This window comes from Pseudophryne corroboree, chromosome 10, assembly GCF_028390025.1.
Source record: "Pseudophryne corroboree isolate aPseCor3 chromosome 10, aPseCor3.hap2, whole genome shotgun sequence".
Classification (NCBI taxonomy): domain Eukaryota; kingdom Metazoa; phylum Chordata; class Amphibia; order Anura; family Myobatrachidae; genus Pseudophryne; species Pseudophryne corroboree.
In genome coordinates, this window is record NC_086453.1 from 40,752,886 (window position 1) to 40,775,500 (window position 22,615).

At 46.7% G+C, this 22,615-nt stretch overlaps 1 protein-coding gene across 2 annotated transcripts in view; it reads right to left on the bottom strand.

Annotated features, from left to right (window-relative positions):
* IGLON5 (IgLON family member 5) overlaps positions 1-22,615 on the bottom strand; it is a 550,261-nt gene that overhangs the window by 99,613 nt on the left and 428,033 nt on the right. For both annotated transcript variants that reach the window (XM_063942317.1, XM_063942318.1), the window contains exons 3-4: positions 18,045-18,277; positions 1,889-2,008 (exon numbers count right to left, since the gene is read on the bottom strand). In XM_063942317.1, the coding sequence (XP_063798387.1) occupies positions 1,889-2,008; positions 18,045-18,277 (353 nt within the window). The remainder of the gene's footprint in view (positions 1-1,888; positions 2,009-18,044; positions 18,278-22,615) is intronic.

Genomic DNA, 22,615 nt, shown 5'->3' on the forward strand with positions numbered 1-22,615 from the left:
GTTAGGAGAGGAACACATGACAGTTAGGAGAAGAACACATGACAGTTAGGAGCGGAACACATGACAGTTAGAAGAGGAACACATGACAGTTAGGAGAGGAACACATGACAGTTAGGAGAGGAACACATGACAGTTAGGAGAGGAACAAATGACAGTTAGGAGAGGAACACATGACAGTTAGGAGAGGAACACATGACAGTTAGGAGAAGAACACATGACAGTTAGGAGAGGAACACATGATGTGTTAGGAGAGGAACACATGACAGTTAGGAGAGGAACACATGACAGTTAGGAGAAGAACACATGACAGCTAGGAGAGGAGCACATGACAGTTAGGAGAAGAACACATGACAGTTATAGGAGAAGAACACATGACAGTTAGGAGAAGAACACATGACAGTTAGGAGAGGAACAAATGACAGTTAGGAGAGGAACACATGACAGTTAGGAGAAGAACACATGACAGGAGAGGAACACATGACAGTTAGGAGAGGAACACATGACAGCTAGGAGAGGAACACATGACAGTTAGGAGAGGAACAAATGATGTGTTAGGAGAGGAACACATGACAGTTAGGAGAGGAACACATGATGTGTTAGGAGAGGAACACATGACAGTTAGGAGAGGAACACATGACAGTTAGGAGCAGAACACATGACAGTTAGGAGAGGAACACATGACAGTTAGGAGAGGAGAACACATGACAGTTACGAGAGGAACACATGACAGTTAGGAGAGGAACACATGACAGTTAGGAGAGGAACACATGATGTGTTAGGAGAGGAACACATGACAGTTAGGAGAAGAACACATGACAGGAGAGGAACACATGACAGTTAGGAGAGGAACACATGACAGTTAGGAGAGGAACACATGATGTGTTAGGAGAGGAACACATGACAGTTAGGAGAGGAACACATGATGTGTTAGGAGAGGAACACATGACAGTTAGGAGAGGAACACATGACAGTTAGGAGCAGAACACATGACAGTTAGGAGCAGAACACATGACAGTTAGGAGAGGAACACATGATGTGTTAGGAGAGGAACACATGACAGTTAGGAGAGGAACACATGACAGTTAGGAGAGGAACACATGATGTGTTAGGAGAGGAACACATGACAGTTAGGAGAGGAACACATGACAGCTAGGAGAGGAACACATGACAGTTAGGAGAGGAACACATGATGTGTTAGGAGAGGAACACATGACAGTTAGGAGAGGAACACATGACAGCTAGGAGAGGAACACATGCTAGGAGAGGAACACATGACAGTTAGGAGAGGAACACATGACAGCTAGGAGAGGAACACATGACAGCTAGGAGAGGAACACATGACAGTTAGGAGAGGAACACATGACAGTTAGGAGAAGAACACATGACAGTTAGGAGAGGAACACATGACAGTTAGGAGAGGAACACATGACAGTTAGGAGAAGAACACATGACAGTTAGGAGAGGAACACATGACAGGAGAGGAACACATGACAGGAGAGGAACACATGACAGTTAGGAGAGGAACACATGACAGTTAGGAGAGGAACACATGACAGTTAGGAGCTGATTGGCTGGAGCACAATTCTTCATACGCAAAAGGTTTTATCTCTCACAGCGAGTTTTATCACCCGTTGATAAATGAGCCCCATAATTTGCGTAGTCTCCTCTGCGCTGCAAAAAATTAATAAGAAACAATACTTACATTGTAGCTTCCTCGCTGCAATCCGGCACTTCGGCAACTGTCCATTGCGCACTCTCTGCGTTTATATTGCCTCCTACAAGCAATCCCACAGGGGCACTTCCCAGCTAGCAGCGCACACTGAATGCTGTAAATGAACATATGTGTCTGGTTCCAGTACGTGTAGAACGAGTACACGGATAACCTTACCTCTCATCTGCTTCCAGGTGACGGTTGGCTCGGGTTTTCCCACTGCCAGACACATGAGATTGACGTTGCTGCCCTCGTTGACAATGACACTGGAGGAGATGTTGACTATTCTGGCTGGCACTAAGAAAAAGAGAGAAAGACACGGGCTGATATTTATTACATGACTTTGGGGGAGACTTATCAAAACTCAGAAAGAGACCTAGCGGAGAGAGATAAAGTAGCAGCCAATCAAACTGCCATAGTACAGGCTGTGTTGAAAAAAATATCAGGAGTTGATTGTTTGGTACTTTATCTCTCTCCAGTCTTTGATACATCTCCCCCTTTGTGTGTTTAGGAACATTCAGAAAGTGTTCCAGCTAATCAGCTCCTAACTGTCATTTTTTTCAAACATGTGACAGCTAGGAGCTGAACACATGACAGTTGGGAGCTGATTGGCTGGAGCCCCATTCATCATACTCAACGAGTTTTATCCTTCACAATGAGTTTTATCACTCTTTGATAAATGAGCCCCTATATATATTACAATGAACAATTATCAGGCGCTGTAGCAATGCGATCACGAGTACACTCCTGGCAACAGTCTGTTTTGGGGTAATCTTAATAGATCACTCTCCGCCTGACGAGGGGAACCAAGTGGGAGACTTCTCTAACCTTCTAAAAAGGACAAGTAGCAGTGTTGCCTATAGCAACCAATCAGGTTCTGGCTATTAATTAGTTAATTAATACATTCTATCAAACAATGGGGGGGAATTCTGAGTTGATCGCAGCAGGAATTTTGTTAGCAGTTGGGCAAAACCATGGCCCTCATTCCGAGTTGTTCGCTCGCAAGCGGATTTTAGCAGATTTGCTCATGCTAAGCCGCCGCCTACTGGGAGTGAATCTTAGCATCTTAAAATTGCGAACGATGTATTCGCAATATTGCGATTACACACCTCGTAGCAGTTTCTGAGTAGCTCCAGACTTACTCGGCATCTGCGATCAGTTCAGTGCTTGGCGTTCCTGGTTTGACGTCACAAACACACCCAGCGTTCGCCCAGACACTCCTCCGTTTCTCCGGCCACTCCTGCGTTTTTTCCGGAAACGGTAGCGTTTTTTCCCACACGCCCATAAAACGGCCTGTTTCGGCCCAGTAACACCCATTTCCTGTCAATCACATTACGATCGCCAGAACGATGAAAAAGCCGTGAGTAAAAATCCTAACTGCATAGCAAATTTACTTGGCGCAGTCGCAGTGCGGACATTGCGCATGCGCATTAAGCGGAAAATCGCTGCGATGCGAAGATTTTTACCGAGCGAACAACTCGGAATGAGGGCCCATGTGCACTGCAGGGGGGGCAGATATAACATGTGCAGAGAGAGTTAGATTTGGGTGTGGTGTGTTCAATCTGAAATCTAATTTGCAGTGTAAAAATAAAGCAGCCAGTATTTACCCTGCACAGAATCAAAATAACCCACCCAAATCTAACTCTCTCTGCACGTTACATCCGCCCCACCTGCAGTGCACATGGGCCCTCATTCCGAGTTGTTCGCTCGGTATTTTTCATCGCATCGCAATGAAAATCCGCTTAGTACGCATGCGCAATGTTCGCACTGCGACTGCGCCAAGTAACTTTGCTATGTAGAAAGTAATTTTACTCACGGCTTTTTCATCGCTCCGGCGATCGTAATGTGATTGACAGGAAATGGGTGTTACTGGGCGGAAACACGGCGTTTCAGGGGCGTGTGGCTGAAAACGCTACCGTTTCCGGAAAAAACGCAGGAGTGGCCGGAGAAACGGTGGGAGTGCCTGGGCGAACGCTGGGTGTGTTTGTGACGTCAAACAGGAACGACAAGCACTGAACTGATCGCACAGGCAGAGTAAGTCTGAAGCTACTCTGAAACTGCTAAGTAGTTAGTAATCGCAATATTGCGAATACATCGGTCGCAATTTTAAGAAGCTAAGATTCACTCCCAGTAGGCGGCGGCTTAGCGTGTGTAACTCTGCTAAATTCGCCTTGCGACCGATCAACTCGGAATGAGGGCCATGGTTTTGCCCAACTGCTAACAAAATTCCTGCTGCGATCAACTTGGAATTACCCCCTATTGGTCAAATCTCATTGGTTGCTGTGCTCCCTCTGAACACCTTGAAATGTTTAGTTTCTTTGCCTTAATAGTCTAATTTGATTCCAATTAAAGTTAAATCATTTTCCTTTTGCTTTTTTTATCCTTTCTGTACTACATTGGACTCCTCTAAATTCTAAATATGGCCTCATTTGGCCCGTATGTTACTATGTGTAGAAGCAATGAAACAGTGTATGTTTGTTTGTTTATTTGTTTATTTATTTTGTACTTTTGTTGCTAATACAAAAAGAAGCTACATGGTATTAATAACAGTACGTTACTTTTATTACAGTTTTGTACCTCTGTTGTACCGTGATAAACAACCACAAATTTGTTTCCTTTTGAAAAATGTTTCTAAGCGATCTGTACTATTACTATATAACTTTTATTGCTTGGCTCATACATTGCATAATAAATGGATTATAAAATATATATAGATGAGCAAAAACAACACACAAAACAGCAGGAGATTTCAGCAGATGAAGCTTTAGCGCTGTAAAATATTTTATTCCAGAACTCAAATAGTTTTAGTCTAGACTGTCCCCCTCCCCCACTTTTCTATGTTTGATTGCACCATATTAAAAATGAGCGTTATTAAAGGACAGCGCCATCAAGCTGCCGCAGGGGTTAATCCCAGCTAGAAGTGAGTTAAATGTAACAGCGGCGTGTTCTCGGCCGCAGGGCGTGCTGTGAGTGGGGTGTTATCACGGCAGTCGTCTGTCTCTGCGGTAAGCGGCTTCTCAGGACTGTATTATGAACTCTGTAACTATCCCCATTGGAGACATAATTGCTCCGGTAATGAGATCTGCAGTTCCCCCCATGCTATTCCCTCAGCACTTAAACTTTGGACCTGTGGCAGTGATAGAAGCCTGGTGACGTCATGCACTTGGCTGAGAGGCCATTAGGAAAGGCACTAGCGTTTCTCCTGCTCAACTCTGGATCTGCTACATTCAGGGCTAGGTAAAGAATGGGGTGAATGGAGCTACAGATCCAGGCCTCCGCATGAAATTAGGCCCATCGCCATGAAAGCATGACGGTGACCAGCTGCCGAGCTGGCCACACAGTCTGCCATAAATCATTAGTATTAAAACTGTGGGGCAGATGTATTAACCTGGAGAAGGCATAAGGAAGTGATAAACCAGTGATATGTGCAAGGTGATAAAGGCAGCAGCCAATCAGCTCCTAACTGTTGATTTACATATTTGGAGCTGATTGGCTGGTACGTTTATCACCTTGCACATATCCCTGGTTTATCACTTCCTTATGCCTTCTCCAGGTTAATACATCTGCCCCTGTATTACTAGTTCTCTCACAAGATGATGCAAGGGCCCTCATTCCAAGTTGTTCGCTCGGTAAAAATCTTCGCATCGCAGCGATTTTCCGCTTAATGCGCATGCGCAATGTCCGCACTGCGACTGCGCCAAGTAAATTTGCTATGTAGTTAGGAATTTTACTCACGGCTTTTTCATCGTTCTGGCGATCGTAATGTGATTGACAGGAAATGGGTGTTACTGGGCGGAAACAGGCCGTTTTATGGGCGTGTGGGAAAAAATGCTACCGTTTCCGGAAAAAACGCAGGAGTGGCCGGAGAAACGGAGGAGTGTCTGGGCGAACGCTGGGTGTGTTTGTGACGTCAAACCAGGAACGACAAGCGCTGAACTGATCGCAGATGCCGAGTAAGTCTGGAGCTACTCAGAAACTGCTACGAGGTGTGTAATCGCAATATTGCGAATACATCGTTCGCAATTTTAAGATGCTAAGATTCACTCCCAGTAGGCGGCGGCTTAGCATGAGCAAATCTGCTAAAATCCGCTTGCGAGCGAACAACTCGGAATGAGGGCCAATGTTTCTATATTTATGCCTAGACTTCAGAACGACCCATTCCATTATGGAATTAGAGGCCCCATCTCTGCAACTGCCACTGGCAAGGAAGTCCATGAACAGAGCATATTGGGGTCTATTTACTAAAGGGATCTATGTACAGATGTAGCCGTGCTCAACCAGCCTGTGACACAGCTACATGGGCACACGCGTTGCACCGAGGTGATATAGGCAGGGCCAGCGACAGGGGGGGGGGGGGGCAAAGGGGACACCTGTACCAGGCCCCAAGGTTCAGAGGGGCCCCAAATATATATCATTTAATGCCCGGATGGGATGAGAGCCATCTTGTCCAAATATGGCAGCAAGCTGTAGTCACACAGTGACGGTGCGGTGTGAGTGTGCGCTCGCTCTTCAGGGTCCAGCTCTGTTGCCGGCAGTTACAGGACATGGCAGCCACTCCGCTGACAAGGATTGCAATGCCCTGCGCCGGCCTCTTCTGGTGGGGTGTGAGGGCCGAATGGTACCTGGTGTGCGGCGTTCGGATCTGGATACGAGTGCAGTGCAGGTGAGTCTGTCCCCGGGGTAAGAGTGGCTTGGTGAGGGGATACAGAGCTTTGGGATGGGGTGAGGAGCTTGGAATGGAGCATGGAGTCAATAGGGAGAGACAGAGTGTGGGGTCTGTGGGAGGAATGAGAGAGGGAGACACAGATTGTGGTGTGTATAGGGGAGGAAGGAGAGATATACATATTGATATATTTGTATAAATACACACACACACACACACACACACACACACACACACACACACACACACATATAGATATAGATATATATTTATTAACAGCAAATTCTGTTGCGCGTATGTATATATATATGTATGTATATATAAATAATAATCTTAAGGGGCCCCAGAGATATCACTGTATGGGGCCCCAAGATTTCTGTTGCCGGCCCTGGATGTAGGGCCTTATTCAGAGATGAACGCAGCGGCTGCATGCACACCGTCCATTGGGGGTCATTCCGAGTTGTTCGCTCTGTAAATTTCTTCGCATCGCAGCGTTTTTCCGCTTAGTGCGCATGCGCAATGTTCGCACTGCGATTGCGCCAAGTAAATTTGCTATGAAGTTTGGAATTTTACTCACGGCTTTTTCATCGTTCAGGCGATCGTAATGTGATTGACAGGAAGTGGGTGTTTCTGGGCGGAAACTGGCCGTTTTATGGGTGTGTGTGGAAAAACGCTGCCGTTTCTGGGAAAAACGCGGGAGTGGCTGGAGAAACGGAGGAGTGTCTGGGCGAACGCTGGGTGTGTTTGTGACGTCAAACCAGGAACGACAAGCACTGAACTGATCGCAGATGCCGAGTAAGTCTGGAGCTACTCAGAAACTGCTAAGAGAGGTGTAATCGCAATATTGCGAATACGTCGTTCGCAATTTTAAGTTGCTAAGATTCACTCCCAGTAGGCGGCGGCTTAGCGTGAGTAAATCTGCTAAAAACAGCTTGCGAGCGAACAACTCGGAATGAGGGCCATAGTGCACGTGTGCAACCATTCACCATGCAATTGCATCCTGGAAGAATGCGATTGGATGGTGATTGCCAGGCAATCAAGAGGATGCGGCGGTTGGGGGAGGTGGAAACTGCAAACGCATCTTGTCTTGACCATTTTGGGGACGGCCTATGACATTGCCTGCGTTTCCTGCATGGCGATGGGACCCCTGCCTACGCAGCCATGCTGTGCAGCCAGGGGTCAACCTCTATATTTGCCCTGTGGTGGACGGACCCCAGCATGTGAGTATATAGACGCAGATCTTGCTGCGGAAGGAAGATCTGCGCCCATCTCTGTAAAACCCCCTTATTACGCCGAGCCGTACCTTAGTGCCCCACCTATGAATTTCTATGGGTGTGCGTAATTAGACAAACGTGCGTGTCCTAGTCGCGGGCACACTTGCCGCACCTGGCTCGCTGCGAATACGGCAAACTGCAGGCTAGATGAGGGTGGCTACATCTGTACTAAACCTTGGAGAGAGATAAAGTGGACGGAGATAAAGTACCAGCCAACCAGATCCTAGCTGTCATTTTTCCAATCCAGCCGGTAACATGGCAGTTAGCAGCCGATTAGCTGGTACTTTATCTCTCTCCACTTTATCTCTCTCCAAGGTTTAGTAAATAGACTGGAATGGGTCATTAAGGGTATGTTTATGTATTTACTGTAGGGAGACAGTGGTGTTGATAGTATAGGAGGAGTACATGCCCACAGGACTCTGGCCACACCCACACAGCACTGACCACACCCACAAAGTACTGGCCACAGCCACACCACACTGGCCACACCCACACATCACTGGTTACACCTACACAGTACTGGCCACACCCACACCGCACTGGTTACACCTGCACAGTACTGGCCCCACCCACACTGCACTGGTTTTCATATCACTGATTATAATGCAGTGCCCACACAGATTATACCTTTTGTGTTTTCTGTAAACACCATGGGGGTCATTCCGAGTTGATCGTAGCTGTGCTTAATTTAGCACAGCTATGATCATTCACACTGACATGCGGGGGGGACGCCCAGCACAGGGCTAGTCCGCCCCGCATGTCAGTGCCCCCCCCCGCAGAAGTGCAAAGGCATCGCACAGCGGCGATGCCTTTGCACCTCAAGAGTAGCTCCCGACCAGCACAGCTTTAGCGTGCTGGCCGGGAGCTACTCATCGCTCCCCGGCCCGCAGCGGCTGCGTGTGACGTCATGCAGCCGCCGCGGACCGCCCCCCCCCCCAACAGTCCAGCCACGCCTGCGTTGGCCAGACTGCGCCCCCTAAACGACCAGCGGGGGCGGGGCTAAAATGGCGCGATTTGCGTCATTTTAACCCCTTCTCCAGCCGACGGACCCACGAATGCGGGAGGTTATCTCTCCATCCTGCTCGCATCACTGGGGTGCGAGCAGGATGCGGGAGACCTGCCCACTCTTCCGGGGGTGCGGGGGGCTACCCCAAAAAACGGGAGCCTCCCGCAGCTACCGGGAGAGTAGGTAAGTATGCCTCAGTTCCGACCCGATCGCTGCGCTGCAAGAAACTGCAGCGAGTGATCGGGACGGAATGGCTCCCCACAAGTCTTTTTCCTCCTACTAATGCGGCAAATGAAACGTAACCAAAGTTGCCAAAAAAATTCTAAAAATAGCATTTTTGGTTCTAGCTGTGGTGCTAATCCACTGTTCCAAAGCAGCAAATAAATAAATAAATAAATAAATAAATAAATAAAGCAGGATTCTATACTGATTGTTTCATAGAAAAATCTATGCTTACAGGGCGTTATTATAAGTTAGGAGTAAAGCAAAAAGAACAAACAAACAGCAAGTGACTCGCATTTGTATAAACCGTATTGCAATACTAGGGGTGTAAATACATGTATTGTTTTTGCATGCAGGGTAAATACTGGCTGTGTTTGCATGTAGCCCACAAATGCTGGGCAGCTTTATATTTACACTGCAGTTAAAATCTGAGTTTGGATGCATCCCTCTCACATCTGTGTATTTTACATCTGCCCCTGCACTGCAACATGGATTCTCCCAGGTGCCCACTTACTTGCTATTGTTTGCTTTAGTTTACTTCTACCTTAGCACCAGGCCCACAATATGTAAGAGTAATACAGTATGGTACTGACAAGGCCTACCATGTTTTAAACTTGAAAGCCTACCGCATTAAGGGGCTGATTGTGAGTTGGGCGCAGCCTAGTCTGCGTCTGTTGCCGGTCGCACATCTGCGACGTTATGCAAATGCCACCACACAGCCATTCCCTGTTTTGCATCCGCGTGTCCGAATGTGCAGGGACTGAGAAGCCCGCCGTCAGTGTCCGTATATGATGAAATACCGCTTGGTGCGTGTTTAGAGTAGATAGATACATGATGTATCTACTCTAAACACGCAACCAAACGGTATTGCACCACCGAAACTTGTCCCTGCCCTACGGCAGCTGCAGATTATCCATCTGAATGTGGCCTCCTATATGAAAGCCTCATCATCCTTAGCGTGGGTCAAGTTGAAAGTTTACCCCTATATAGATATGCATTAACTTCCTTCCTGAAAATAAGGATCTCCCCACCGTGGCTAGAGGTGCGAGATAAACTTTCACAGAAATATGACAGTGTGCATTGAGCAAGTCAGCGAATCGCTTTCTGATTAAAGTTGTTCTGACATTTAAAAGAAATAAATCGCAGTACGGTTCCATCTCCTCCGCATGTGCAGTGACAGTTTACGGTCACAAGGACACCTTAAACAGGGGTGTCGCTGAGCGGAGGCAGCGCCATTCCGCACACATCATAAATGGTTCACGCACAGCTATACATTTCAGCGGGACTCAGCGGGAAACAAACTGCTGACATCTCCGTAAAAGTTTGGAGTGTTTGTTTAGATTTTTTTCCCCCTTTCTTTTCCTTTGCTTTGTTGGTTTCTGCTGAACGGGGCCCTTCCCCAGACTTGCGGGGTTTTTTTCATTCCAAAAAACCACAGTCAGGCTGTAATTATCCCCCATCCCACAATAGCAAGGCTTTCAGAGCCCTGACAATGCGGCTGATTGTAAGAGAGAGGAGGGGGGAGGGCTGTGAGTTCTGTGACTGACAGATTCTCTCCCACAATTCCAGATGGGGCCCCCACAGGCACACAATGGCAGCCATTATGAAGCTGGCCAAATGAAAAGCCGCCTCGCAATTGGCTACAGCACTTCCACACCGCACGTGTCACTGCAGCACATGAGGGTAGCAGGAGACGGGGACATAATTCTGATTATAAAGGGACAGCTACAGTATTTAACCATTCGGCTGATGCTTTCCTATAGATCCGAGCGCTGCTGGCAGGAAACAGCTCCGGCATTAAGTCCAGTTCATGTACCCGCAATAACGTAGCACATGGGCCGCATCGCTCAGCCCCCTGGGTGCAATTTGCTGCTTTTGTTCCTCATTTGCTATCCCTGGAATTGAACAAAGCTACAAGTCGAAATTTCTCAAAAGCGGAATTTTGTTGTCGATGTTTCCCAGAGGTGAGATACTACTGTATGGGGCCCATTTATCAACGAGTGATAAAACGCTTTGTAAATGATAAAACTTGTTGTGTATGATAAATTTGTCTCAGGCGTCCCGTCTCCGTCAGCACACCCCGAAAATGCACGGAAATCCGGCCACGGGCCCACGATACTCCCGCCAGATGGAACTGTTGGCGCGGCAGCTGCACTGAAACACCCGCTTCTTGGGCGGAGAGATACGGCCTCACGCGGAGGGAGTCGGCCACCCTCCTGTACTCCGTGCGTATATGCAAGGTGCGGATCATGCACAGAATGCAGTTGTACTCTACGGCACATGCGCAGCCTTCTGATAACCGCGGGACACGCCCTCTGATGGACTTGCGTCCAACTCAGTATTAGGCCCATAATCTTCCTATGTAAATGCCACATGTGCGTCTCATAGTTTATAAAATGACAGCGCCAGGTTACTCTGCTCTGCTTTATCCACTGACTATTACTGACTGACTGGTGATTACTGCATTTTACGTATTGTTTGCTGGAAGTAGTAGTTCTTCATGGAATTTGGTCTAGATTGCAGGAACGTAATTGCAGGATGTCAGCAAGGGTGGCACTCGCCAGGGGGGTGGGGTGTAGTCGAGGGGGGTGGGGTGCAGTCGAGGAAGGAGGTTCTGCAATGATCAGCCACTCACAACTTTTAACACCTGTGGGTTCCCCACGGCCGTGCAACATCAGGGAAGGCTCTCCACAAATTACCCCAGCATTGCCATTTGGTCCGAGCAGCTGGCTCTGGGTTCTGTCACTTAGCCGCCATGATGTCGTGGCGGCTCAGAGTTGCTGCGTGCACATCTGAGTGGACGCTGAAGTTAGTCCTTCACTTTGCCTGGGGCACCCAGACTCCTAGATATGGTGCAGCTAGATTGTAGTGAAATATAGCCCTCAGCCACCTGTACATGTACCAAAGCAACGGCCAACCGCAACTGACAGTGGGGGTCATTCCAACCCGATCGCACGCTGCAGTTGTTCGCAGCACAGCGATCGGGTCGGTACTACGCATGCTGATTGACAGGCAGAGGCGGTCGCCGGGCGGGAGGGGGCGGCACGGCGGCATTTGACCGCCATTTTTTGGGGCTCGGTCCGGCCAATGCAGGCGTGACTGGGGCAGCGTCAAGTAACTTCCAGCCAGCCGCAGGAGCTGCACTGGCCGGGAGTTACTCTTCCTGTACAAAAGCATCACCGCTGTGCGATGCTCTCTTGTACTTGTGCAGAGGGGTCGGGGGGGGGGGGGGGGGGACTGGCCCTGTGCTGGGCGTCCCTCCGCATGTCTGGGAGGATGATCGTAGCTGTGCTAAATTTAACTCGGAATGACCCCCCACTGAGAGCTCTATCAATGACAGTGGATGTAACCAGCCCTAGCTATTGAGGCAGCAGTGAGTGCAGCCCCTGATTGGTTATAGCTCCTGTCCAATCAAGTGTCACAGTTACTACACACCTCCAACTGCAGTATTTTCAAATGGGTGTCGGGAGTAGGTGACTGCTGCCTATTCTCTTCCATGATGGGTGTAGGCGAGAGTGAATCTTTATAGGTGAAGGAGGTAGTTCCGCGGGGGAGGGGGAGGGGGAGGGGGAGGGGGAGGGGAGGAACTCAAATGCAATGCTACACAGATATACAGTACTGCCTGCTACACAAATATACAGTGCTGCCTGCTACACAAATATACAGTACTGTACTGCTACACAAATATACAGCACTGCACTGCTACACAAATACATACCTCCCAACATTGAAGTAGAGGAAGGAGGGACATCTTGGCGCGCGTTGCGCACTCGCTACCGAAAAGGGGCGTGGCCTGTGTATAAGGGGCGTGGCTTCGTGAGAGGGTCCGCGATCGCCAGCCACGCCCCCGTTTTCGTCACTGAGGGGGCATGGCCACTGCTGGCATGCCCCCTCTCCCTCTAACTCACTGGAATAGACGCTGTGCGCATGCGCACAGCATCTATTTAACGCTGCTCTGCTCTCAACTGAGCAGAGCAGTGAGTGATCTGGAGCCTCCTAACTGCCCCCCCCCCCCCCCCCCACCGTGGGACACTGCAGGCCGTGGGAGGGACAGCGGGACAGACCAAAAAAAACGGGACTGTCCCGCAAAAATCGGGACAGTTGGGAGGTATGCAAATATACAGTACTGCCTGCTACACAAATATACAGTACTACCTGCTACACAAATATACAGTACTGTACTGCTACACAAATATACAGTACTGCACTGCCACACGTACTGCTACACAAATATACAGCACTGCTACACAAATATACAGTACTACCTGCTACACAAATATACAGTACTGTACTGCTACACAAATATACAGTACTGCACTGCCACACGTACTGCACTGCTACACAAATATACAGCACTGCTACACAAATATACAGTACTACCTGCTACACAAATATACAGTACTGTACTGCTACACAAATATACAGTACTGCACTGCCACACGTACTGCACTGCTACACAAATATACAGCACTGCTACACAAATATACAGTACTGCACTGCCACACAAATATACAGTACTACCTGCTACACAAATATACAGTACTGTACTGCTACACAAATATACAGTACTGCACTGCCACACAAATATACAGTACTGCCTGCTACACAAATATACAGTGACGCACTGCTACACAAATATACAGTACTGCACTGCTACACAAATATACAGTGACGCACTGCTACACAAATATATAGTACTGCACTGCCACACAAATATACAGTACTGCCTGCTACACAAATATACAGTGCTGCACTGCCACACAAATATACAGTACTGCCTGCTACACAAATATACAGTGCTGCCTGCTACACAAATATACAGTACTGCACTGCTACACAAATATACAGCACTGCACTGCTACACAAATATACAGTACTGCACTGCTACACAAATATACAGTACTGCCTGCTACACAAATATACAGTGATGCACTGATACACAAATATACAGTACTGCACTGCCACACAAATATACACTGCACTGCTACACAAATATACAGTGCTGCACTGCCACACAAATATACAGTACTGCCTGCTACACAAATATACAGTGATGCACTGCTACACAAACATACAGTAGTGCACTGCCACACAAACATACAGTACTGCACTGCCACACAAATATACAGTACTGCCAGTGCCTGCTACACAAATATACAGTACTGCATTGCTACACAAATATACAGTACTGCACTGCCACACAAATATACAGTACTGCCTGCTACACAAATATACAGTGATGCACTGCTACACAAACATACAGTACTGCACTGCCACACAAATATACAGTGCTGCACTGCCACACAAATATACAGTACTGCTACACAAATATACAGTACTGCACTGCCACACAAATATACAGTGATGCACTGCTACACAAATATACAGTACTGCACAGCTACACAGATAAATAGTACTGCCTGCTACACAAATCTACATTGCTGCCTGCTACACAAACATACAGTACTGCACTGCCACACTAACATACAGTACTGCACTGCCACACAAATATACAGTACTGCACTGCTACACAAATATACAGTACTGCGCTGCCACACAAATATACAGTACTGCCTGCTAAACAAATATACAGTGATGCACTGCTACACAAATATACAGTGCTGCGCTGCTACACTGATATACAGTACTGCCTGCTACACAAATCTACATTGCTGCACTGCTCCACAAATATACAGTACTGCCTCCTTCACAAATATATAGTACTGCCTACTACACAGATATACAATACTGCCTGCTACACAAATATACAGTACTGCAATGCTACACAAATATAAAGTGTTGCGCTGCTACACAAATATACAATACTGCCTGCTACACAAATATACAGTGCTACACTGCTACATCAATATACAGAACTGCACTGCTACACAAATATACCGTACTGCACTGCTACATAAATATACTGTATTGCACTGCTACACAAATATACAGTATTGCACTGCTACACAAATATACAGTGCTGCACTGCTAGACAAATATATAGGGCTTTACTGCTACACAAATATACAGTACTGCACTGCTACACAAATATACAGTGCTGCACTGCTACACAAATATACAGTACTGTGTGCTACACAAATATACAGTGCTGCACTGCTACACAAATATACAGTACTGCCTGCTACACAAAGATACAGTACTGCCTGCTACACAAATATACAGTGCTGTACTGCTACACAAATATACAGTGCTGCACTGCTACACAAATATACAGTACTGCCTGCTACACAAATATACAGTGCTGCGCTACTACACAAATATACAGTGCTGCACTGCCACACAAATATACAGTACTGCCCGCTACACAAATATACAGTACTGCCTGCTACACAAATATACAGTACCGTCTGCTACACAAATATACAGTGCTGCACTGCTACACAAATATACAGTGCTGCACTGCTACACAAATATACAGTGCTGTGCTGCTACACAAATATACAGTGCTGTGCTGCTACACTGATATACAGTACTGCCTGCTACACAAATCTACATTGCTGCACTGCTCCACAAATATACAGTACTGCCTCCTTCACAAATATATAGTACTGCCTACTACACAGATATACAATGCTGCCTGCTACACAAATATACAGTACTGCAATGCTACACAAATATAAAGTGTTGCGCTGCTACACAAATATACAATACTGCCTGCTACACAAATATACAGTGCTACACTGCTACATCAATATACAGAACTGCACTGCTACACAAATATACCGTACTGCACTGCTACATAAATATACTGTATTGCACTGCTACACAAATATACAGTATTGCACTGCTACACAAATATACAGTGCTGCACTGCTAGACAAATATATAGGGCTTTACTGCTACACAAATATACAGTACTGCACTACTACACAAATATACAGTGCTGCACTGCTACACAAATATACAGTACTGTGTGCTACACAAATATACAGTGCTGCACTGCTACACAAATATACAGTACTGCCTGCTACACAAAGATACAGTACTGCCTGCTACACAAATATACAGTGCTGTACTGCTACACAAATATACAGTGCTGCACTGCTACACAAATATACAGTACTGCCTGCTACACAAATATACAGTGCTGCGCTACTACACAAATATACAGTGCTGCACTGCCACACAAATATACAGTACTGCCCGCTACACAAATATACAGTACTGCCTGCTACACAAATATACAGTACCGTCTGCTACACAAATATACAGTACTGCCTGCTACACAAATATACAGTACCGCCTGCTACACAAATATACAGTGCTGCACTGCTACACAAATATACAGTGCTGCACTGCTACACAAATATACAGTGCTGCACTGCTACACAAATATACAGTACTGCACTGCCACACAAATATACAGTGCTGTGCTGCTACACAAATATACAGTACCGCCTGCTACACAAATATACAGTACTGCCTGCTACACAAATATACAGTACTGCCTGCTACACAAATATACAGTACTGCCTGCTACACAAATATACAGTACTGCACTGCCACACAAATATACAGTGCTGTGCTGCTACACAAATATACAGTACCGCCTGCTACACAAATATACAGTACTGCCTGCTACACAAATATACAGTACTGCCTGCTACACAAATATACAGTACTGCCTGCTACACAAATATACAGTACTGCCTGCTACACAAATATACAGTACTGCCTGCTACACAAATATACAGTACTGCCTGCTACACAAATATACAGTGCTGCACTGCTACACAAATATACAGTACTGTTCGCACAGCAGCGATCAGGTCTGAAGTGTGCATGCACAGGTGCTGCAGTGGGCCAGCGCACTGCAGATAGCCGACAGCTGTCGTAGCCCAGCGATCGTTTCTGCCTGATTGACAGACGGGAGGGGGCGAGCCAGCGGCATTTAGCCACCATTTAGGGGGCGCAGGCCGGGCAACGCATGCGTGCCCGTACAATTGGGTGGGCGGGCTGCTGCAGCTGCGTGATGTCACACGCAGCCGCTGCGACCCGGGCAGCGATGAATAGCTCCCTGCCAGCGCGCAGGAGCTGCGCTTGCTGGCAGCTACTCCTGAAGTACAAATGCATCGCCGCTGTGCGATGCTTTTGTACTTTTACGTCGGGGCAGGGACTGACATGCGGTGCGGTCTAGCACTGTGCTGGGCGTCCCCCCCCCGCATGTCAGTGTGCCTGATCGTACGATCAACTCTGAATCCCCCCCTTAGTGAGTTGGTACAGAGCACGTAACTGCCCCAAGACAGGCAGGCACTTGTAGGTGGGACATCTCCTGCAAGTTCAAACCAGTCACACTTTAATCAACAAAAAACACATGAACACATAAAACAAGTCATAAGATAAACTATAGTCGCTGCATCACCTGCGTATCAGCGTTGATTAACTCCCAGTGAGAGCTGTCCTTTATGGTGTGAGGACTTGGGAGTTTATGACTCAGGAGTACATCTGCGCAAGTGCCTATGATGCAAGGACCGCGTGGGGGGATAGCTGGGAGGAATCCGGATCAAATGTGCCATGTGCTAGCCTTAGGAAACATGTCTTCCGTACTAGGGGAAAAGGTCTGTGGACGAGGACACGTAATAACAGTCAGCACTGCAGAAGGTCCATAAATATTCTGCAGCAGCTCTAAAACCCAGACTCTGTATCATTCTCCTTCGTTAGTGCCACTCGTTCCCCCCGGTGTGCTTTGGAGAGTGTCTTGTAATTCTCCGACTCGTTATTGGACTTAACTGCCAATTCAGGGAACCTTTGATAATAACTAAAAGCAACAACCCGTAATTACACTTTTTACATCAAAACTGGATGTTTAGCGGCTGCAGCCGACAACGAAGGCGTCTGCTGTCCGGACAACAGGCAGAAATACGATGCGTTCCTCCTTTCTGGTAGTTCTGGATGCAAATGTATTATTTTAGTACACATCTTTGTAGGGTGGATATTGGTTATAAAACATAGAAGCTAAGCACAGTATAGACGGCTATGGGCCAGAGGCCTTGGGTTGCTCTAATTAATAGGTAATTATCTTTGCAGGTGCCATTTTCGCCGCAGTGTATTTATGCCTAATAAATGGATTAGATGGCCGATGGCGGACAGCTGGATGGCGCTGAAGGCCACGGTTCGGAGGTTAAGCAGCAGTTGTTAGCGTCCTACCTTGTACAATGAGATAGGCCTGCGTGGTGTGTGGCTTATCCTGCGTCTGATAGGAGCAGGTATAGAGACCCTCGTCTGCCACATCCAGCTGGGTTATCAAGATGCTGAATTCAGTCTTGTTGTAGTTCAGTAGCTGGACTCGGGGGTCGATGGACCATTTATCGTTGCCTGCGTACAGAATGTTGGACCGGTTTAGCCACGCCACTCGTGTCACTTGGTCATCGATGGAGCAGCTGGCGAAAGGGGAACAAAAAAAACACGGTAAGAACTTGGTTGCTTATGTAAAACCCAAGAGACAATGGGGGTAATTCAGAGTTGATCACAGCAGAAAATTTGTTAGCAGTTGGGCAAAACCATGTGCACTGCAGGTGGGGCAGATATAACATTTGCAAAGAGAGTTAAGGTGCATACACACAGAGAGATTTTGACTATGAGAGATTTTGACTGAGCGATTTCCCTTGAACTGGCAGTAGGAGATTTTGACTAACTTTACCAGAGATTTTGACTAACTTTTCCAGCGATTTTGGCTATGGGCGATTTTGGCTAACTCATTCAAGCAAGGAGATGCTTTTTCTTTTCCAGCGACCTAGCCAAAATTGACTTGCCTGCACAGTCTATTTTTAGCAGCGATAGCGACCTGGCGGGGACGCGCATCACTATCGCTGGCTGTGTACACATGGAGAGATATGTACTAACTTTCTGAGCGATTTTGACTATATAGTCAAAATCGCTCAGTTATATCGCTCCGTGTGTATGCACCTTTAGATTTGGGTGGGTTATTTTGTGTCTGTGCAGGGTAAATACTGGCTGCTTTATTTTTACACTGCAATTTACATTTTAGTTTGAACACACCCCACCCAAATCTAACTCTCTTTGCACCTGTCATATCTGCCCCACCTGCAGTACTGCATGGTTTTGCCCAACTGCTAACAAATGTGCTGCTGCGATCAACTCTGAATTAGGCCCAATGTGTAACTCTCATTCAGCCAGGGAAAGATTACCTATGGGGCTGATGGGACTACAGCCCCAGGCCTCCACATATATATAGGCCCATCATCATGATAGTGTGATGATAGATAGCTGGCCAGACGGTAGGCCATAAACAATGAGTATTAGGGGTAGAGTACTAAACCTTGGAGTAAATAAAGTGTAGAGAGATAAAGTGCCAGCCAATCAGCTCCTGACTGCCATGTTACAGGCTGTGTTAGAAAAATGACAGTTAGGAACTGATTGGTTGGTACTTTATCTCTCTCCACTTAAATCGTGGGACATGCCATCTATAGGACATCCCCTCTCAGACCAGGCTTTGCACACGTGATATTAAAAACATTATGTAGAACAATTCTCAGAATGAATTCTTACTTACAGGCCGTCTGGCCCACGGGGACACAAGGAAAATCCCCAGTGGGCCCCACTGCTTGAGGGCCCACCCTTTCCCCTAGGGGTCAGGTTCCAGGCTTTGCACTCAAGTGTTACATTGTTACTCTACTTGAGGGTCAGTTACCCGGTGGAACAGGACCACTGATAAACAGGTGTGCTTAGTTCGCTTCTATAGAAATATAGAAGATCATCAGTACTGCGCAGGAGCATATATAAACGTGTTTTATCTAGAACGTCCTCCTATGGTGTTATTGCATCACCAAGGTGCTGATTAGTAAGTGACTCATCCTATGCTATAATTAGTTTTTGGTCATTATAATGAACTCTCATGATATGTTATCATTTCCCTTTACACAGTAGCCCTATGTTTAAACATCTATTATCTGCATTGATAACGGCTTCACCCCCTCACATCAAGCGCCAGAAGGTCAGCTCTCAACTTTATCTCCATCAAACCCAAGCGCAGAGCAATCAAGGGGACTCTTGTCATGGAAGGTTACATTCTGAAAGCCTACACAGTCTCCATTGATAGACGTATCTCCACCATCTCTTTTTCTCTACAATATAATACATCGCCTTCCAGCTGTGATATCATGTCCCTTTCACAAAGACAGCTCTTCACAGATTCAACATTTATAGCACTTGGTATGAAGTCATATCCAACAGCACCATTATATTTCTGTACTTGAAAGGACTTTCCATAACCTCCATAGGATCCGAGAGCTCTTTAATCCCGAACACAGTAGCCCAGGTTGAGCCTTCAATGGACGCAGGGCTGTAACAGATTTCAGATAGGTGCCCAGATGCATCATCGTTTGGAAAGTGATAAATTGGAGAGTGGAAAAGTACCAGCCAATCAGATCCTAACTTCCATGTCACATGCTGTGTTTGAAAAATGGCAGTTAGGAGCTGATTGGCTGGCACTTTTTCACTCTCCAATTTATCACTTTCTAAGCGATGATGCATCTAGCCCGTGTCTGATTAATACACTGGAACATGTGTGGCTTTCGCCAACACCGGAGGCAAATGTGGAACTACATATACCATCCATGCTTAGATCAGAGACCTGACAGCATTGGCCAATGGAAGGTCAAAATCCAAACCAGTATCCAGGGTCGGACTGGCCCACAGGGGTATCAGGGAAACCATCGGTAGGCCCCACTGCCTGAGGGCCCACTCCTTCCTCTAGGGATCAGGTTCCAGACTGTGCACTTGTATTATACATGGTAGATATGTTGCATTACACTGCACTAAACTATTGTGTATTTCAAGCCTCTGTGAAGGCTGGCCACACCCCCTTTGTAGGCTGGCCACACCCCTAAGTATGGGCCCCTATAACTGCATTCCCCCGGTGGGCCCTTCATGCTCCAGTCCGACACTGCCAGTGTCATTCACAAATATCCGTGTAAATGTTCTCCAATCGTTATTAAGCAGTAGAGTGCAAGTTTCTGTCTGTTATCATCCAATTTATATCTTATTGTTGACATGTTATATTTCATACTTTTAGGTCTATCATTGAAGCAGTGAAAAGGGTGGAGAAGTTGCCCATGGCAACCAATCAGCATTGAAGTATCATTTAAAATTTGCATACTATGCATTTGTACGGAGTAGCTGATTGGTTGCCATGGGCAACTTCTCCACAGGTTCACTTCTCCACTGTTATCACTGCTTCATGAATAGACCCCTTTGTATCTCCCTAAAAGTGTCACATATCTCCACGTATTACTTATCCTGCCCCTCGTTGTGACCTATGTAGTATTCCCAAGATAACTGACTCGCCAGGTACTTTGTGGTTTTGATACACAATTCACGGAACGTATTCTGTGAGCATTATGTTGTTTGCATGTTGTATTTCGTACTTTGCATCTCCCCAAAGTGCAATCACGTCTCCGCATATTGCTATTCTTGTACATTGCAACCTATGTCGCGCACCCAAGATGGCTGCCTCATCCGGAACTTTCTTGGATGGGATGAATAGTCTGCAAAACTGATTATTTTGTGAGTAACTCTCGGTTTGTATTTCATATTTTGTATTCACCGCCTGTAGCCACTGTAGCGCACCCAAGATGGCTGCCCCCTTTATAATATGATTCATTTCCTGAAAATGCAAAGCGCTTTGAGTCACCTCTGGAGAAAAGTGCTATGGACATAAACATTATTCTAAACATAAAAAAAATATTATTATTACTGAATACATTACGGCTTATTTTTGAAAAGGAGGACATTGTAAGTAATGCAGATTCACATGCACGTCAACTGCGGACGGTTCTCATGACTGTTAGCAGCTGTGCAAATATCGGAGGATGCATACGCAACTGTGTGCAACCACGGGGGGATTACAGTTGTGTGGATCTCAGGCGGTTATTCAGAGTTGTTAGCAAACCAAAAAAGTTAGCCATTGGGCAAATCCATGTGCACTGCAGATGTAACACGTGCAAAAAGAGTTAGATTTGGGTAGGTTTTAGTGTTTCTGTGCAGGGTAAATACTGCCTGCTTTATTTTTACACTGCAATTTAGATTTCAGTTTGAACACACCCACCCAAATCTAACTCTCTCTGCACATGTTACATCTGCCCCACCTGCAGAGCACATGGTTTTGCCCAATTGCCAACTTTTTTGGTTTGCTAAAAACTGTGAATAACACCCATAGCCAGAACTCTACTTGTAGCTTAGTGGTACATAGAATAAGTGTGCCCTGTGTGCATGACGCCAATATGTGGCCATTGATTACTAAACACGGAAAGCGGCTGATGTTGGGGCTGAATTGCGCGGGACTCAGCATTAGGCCCTGTGTCTGGTCGCACATCTACATCTCCGATACAGTGTTGATTGCCCCTCATTTATTTTTCATTGAAGGCGACATCCGGATCTGCCCCAGTGCTGACTGACCAATACTTTAATTTTGCTTGTTAGACATATTGGATTTCCCAGATGTATTTATGCAGAGTCTGCAGCACGCCCGCCCCCGACTGTATGTAGGAGCGGCATTGCACTAGGAAATGGAACATAATAACTTGGTGACTGTGCATTCCAAAGGCATTTGGTCACACTGTCACCATTTACAGTGCTGCCACTCATAATGTCCACACTACAGTGTCAACAGCTGTGGTGTAAACATTGCTGAAATGTACTAGGGGGAGTGTTAGGGCTAGGCTGTGGGAGGGGAGGTTATGCTGTGGGAAAGGGGGGTT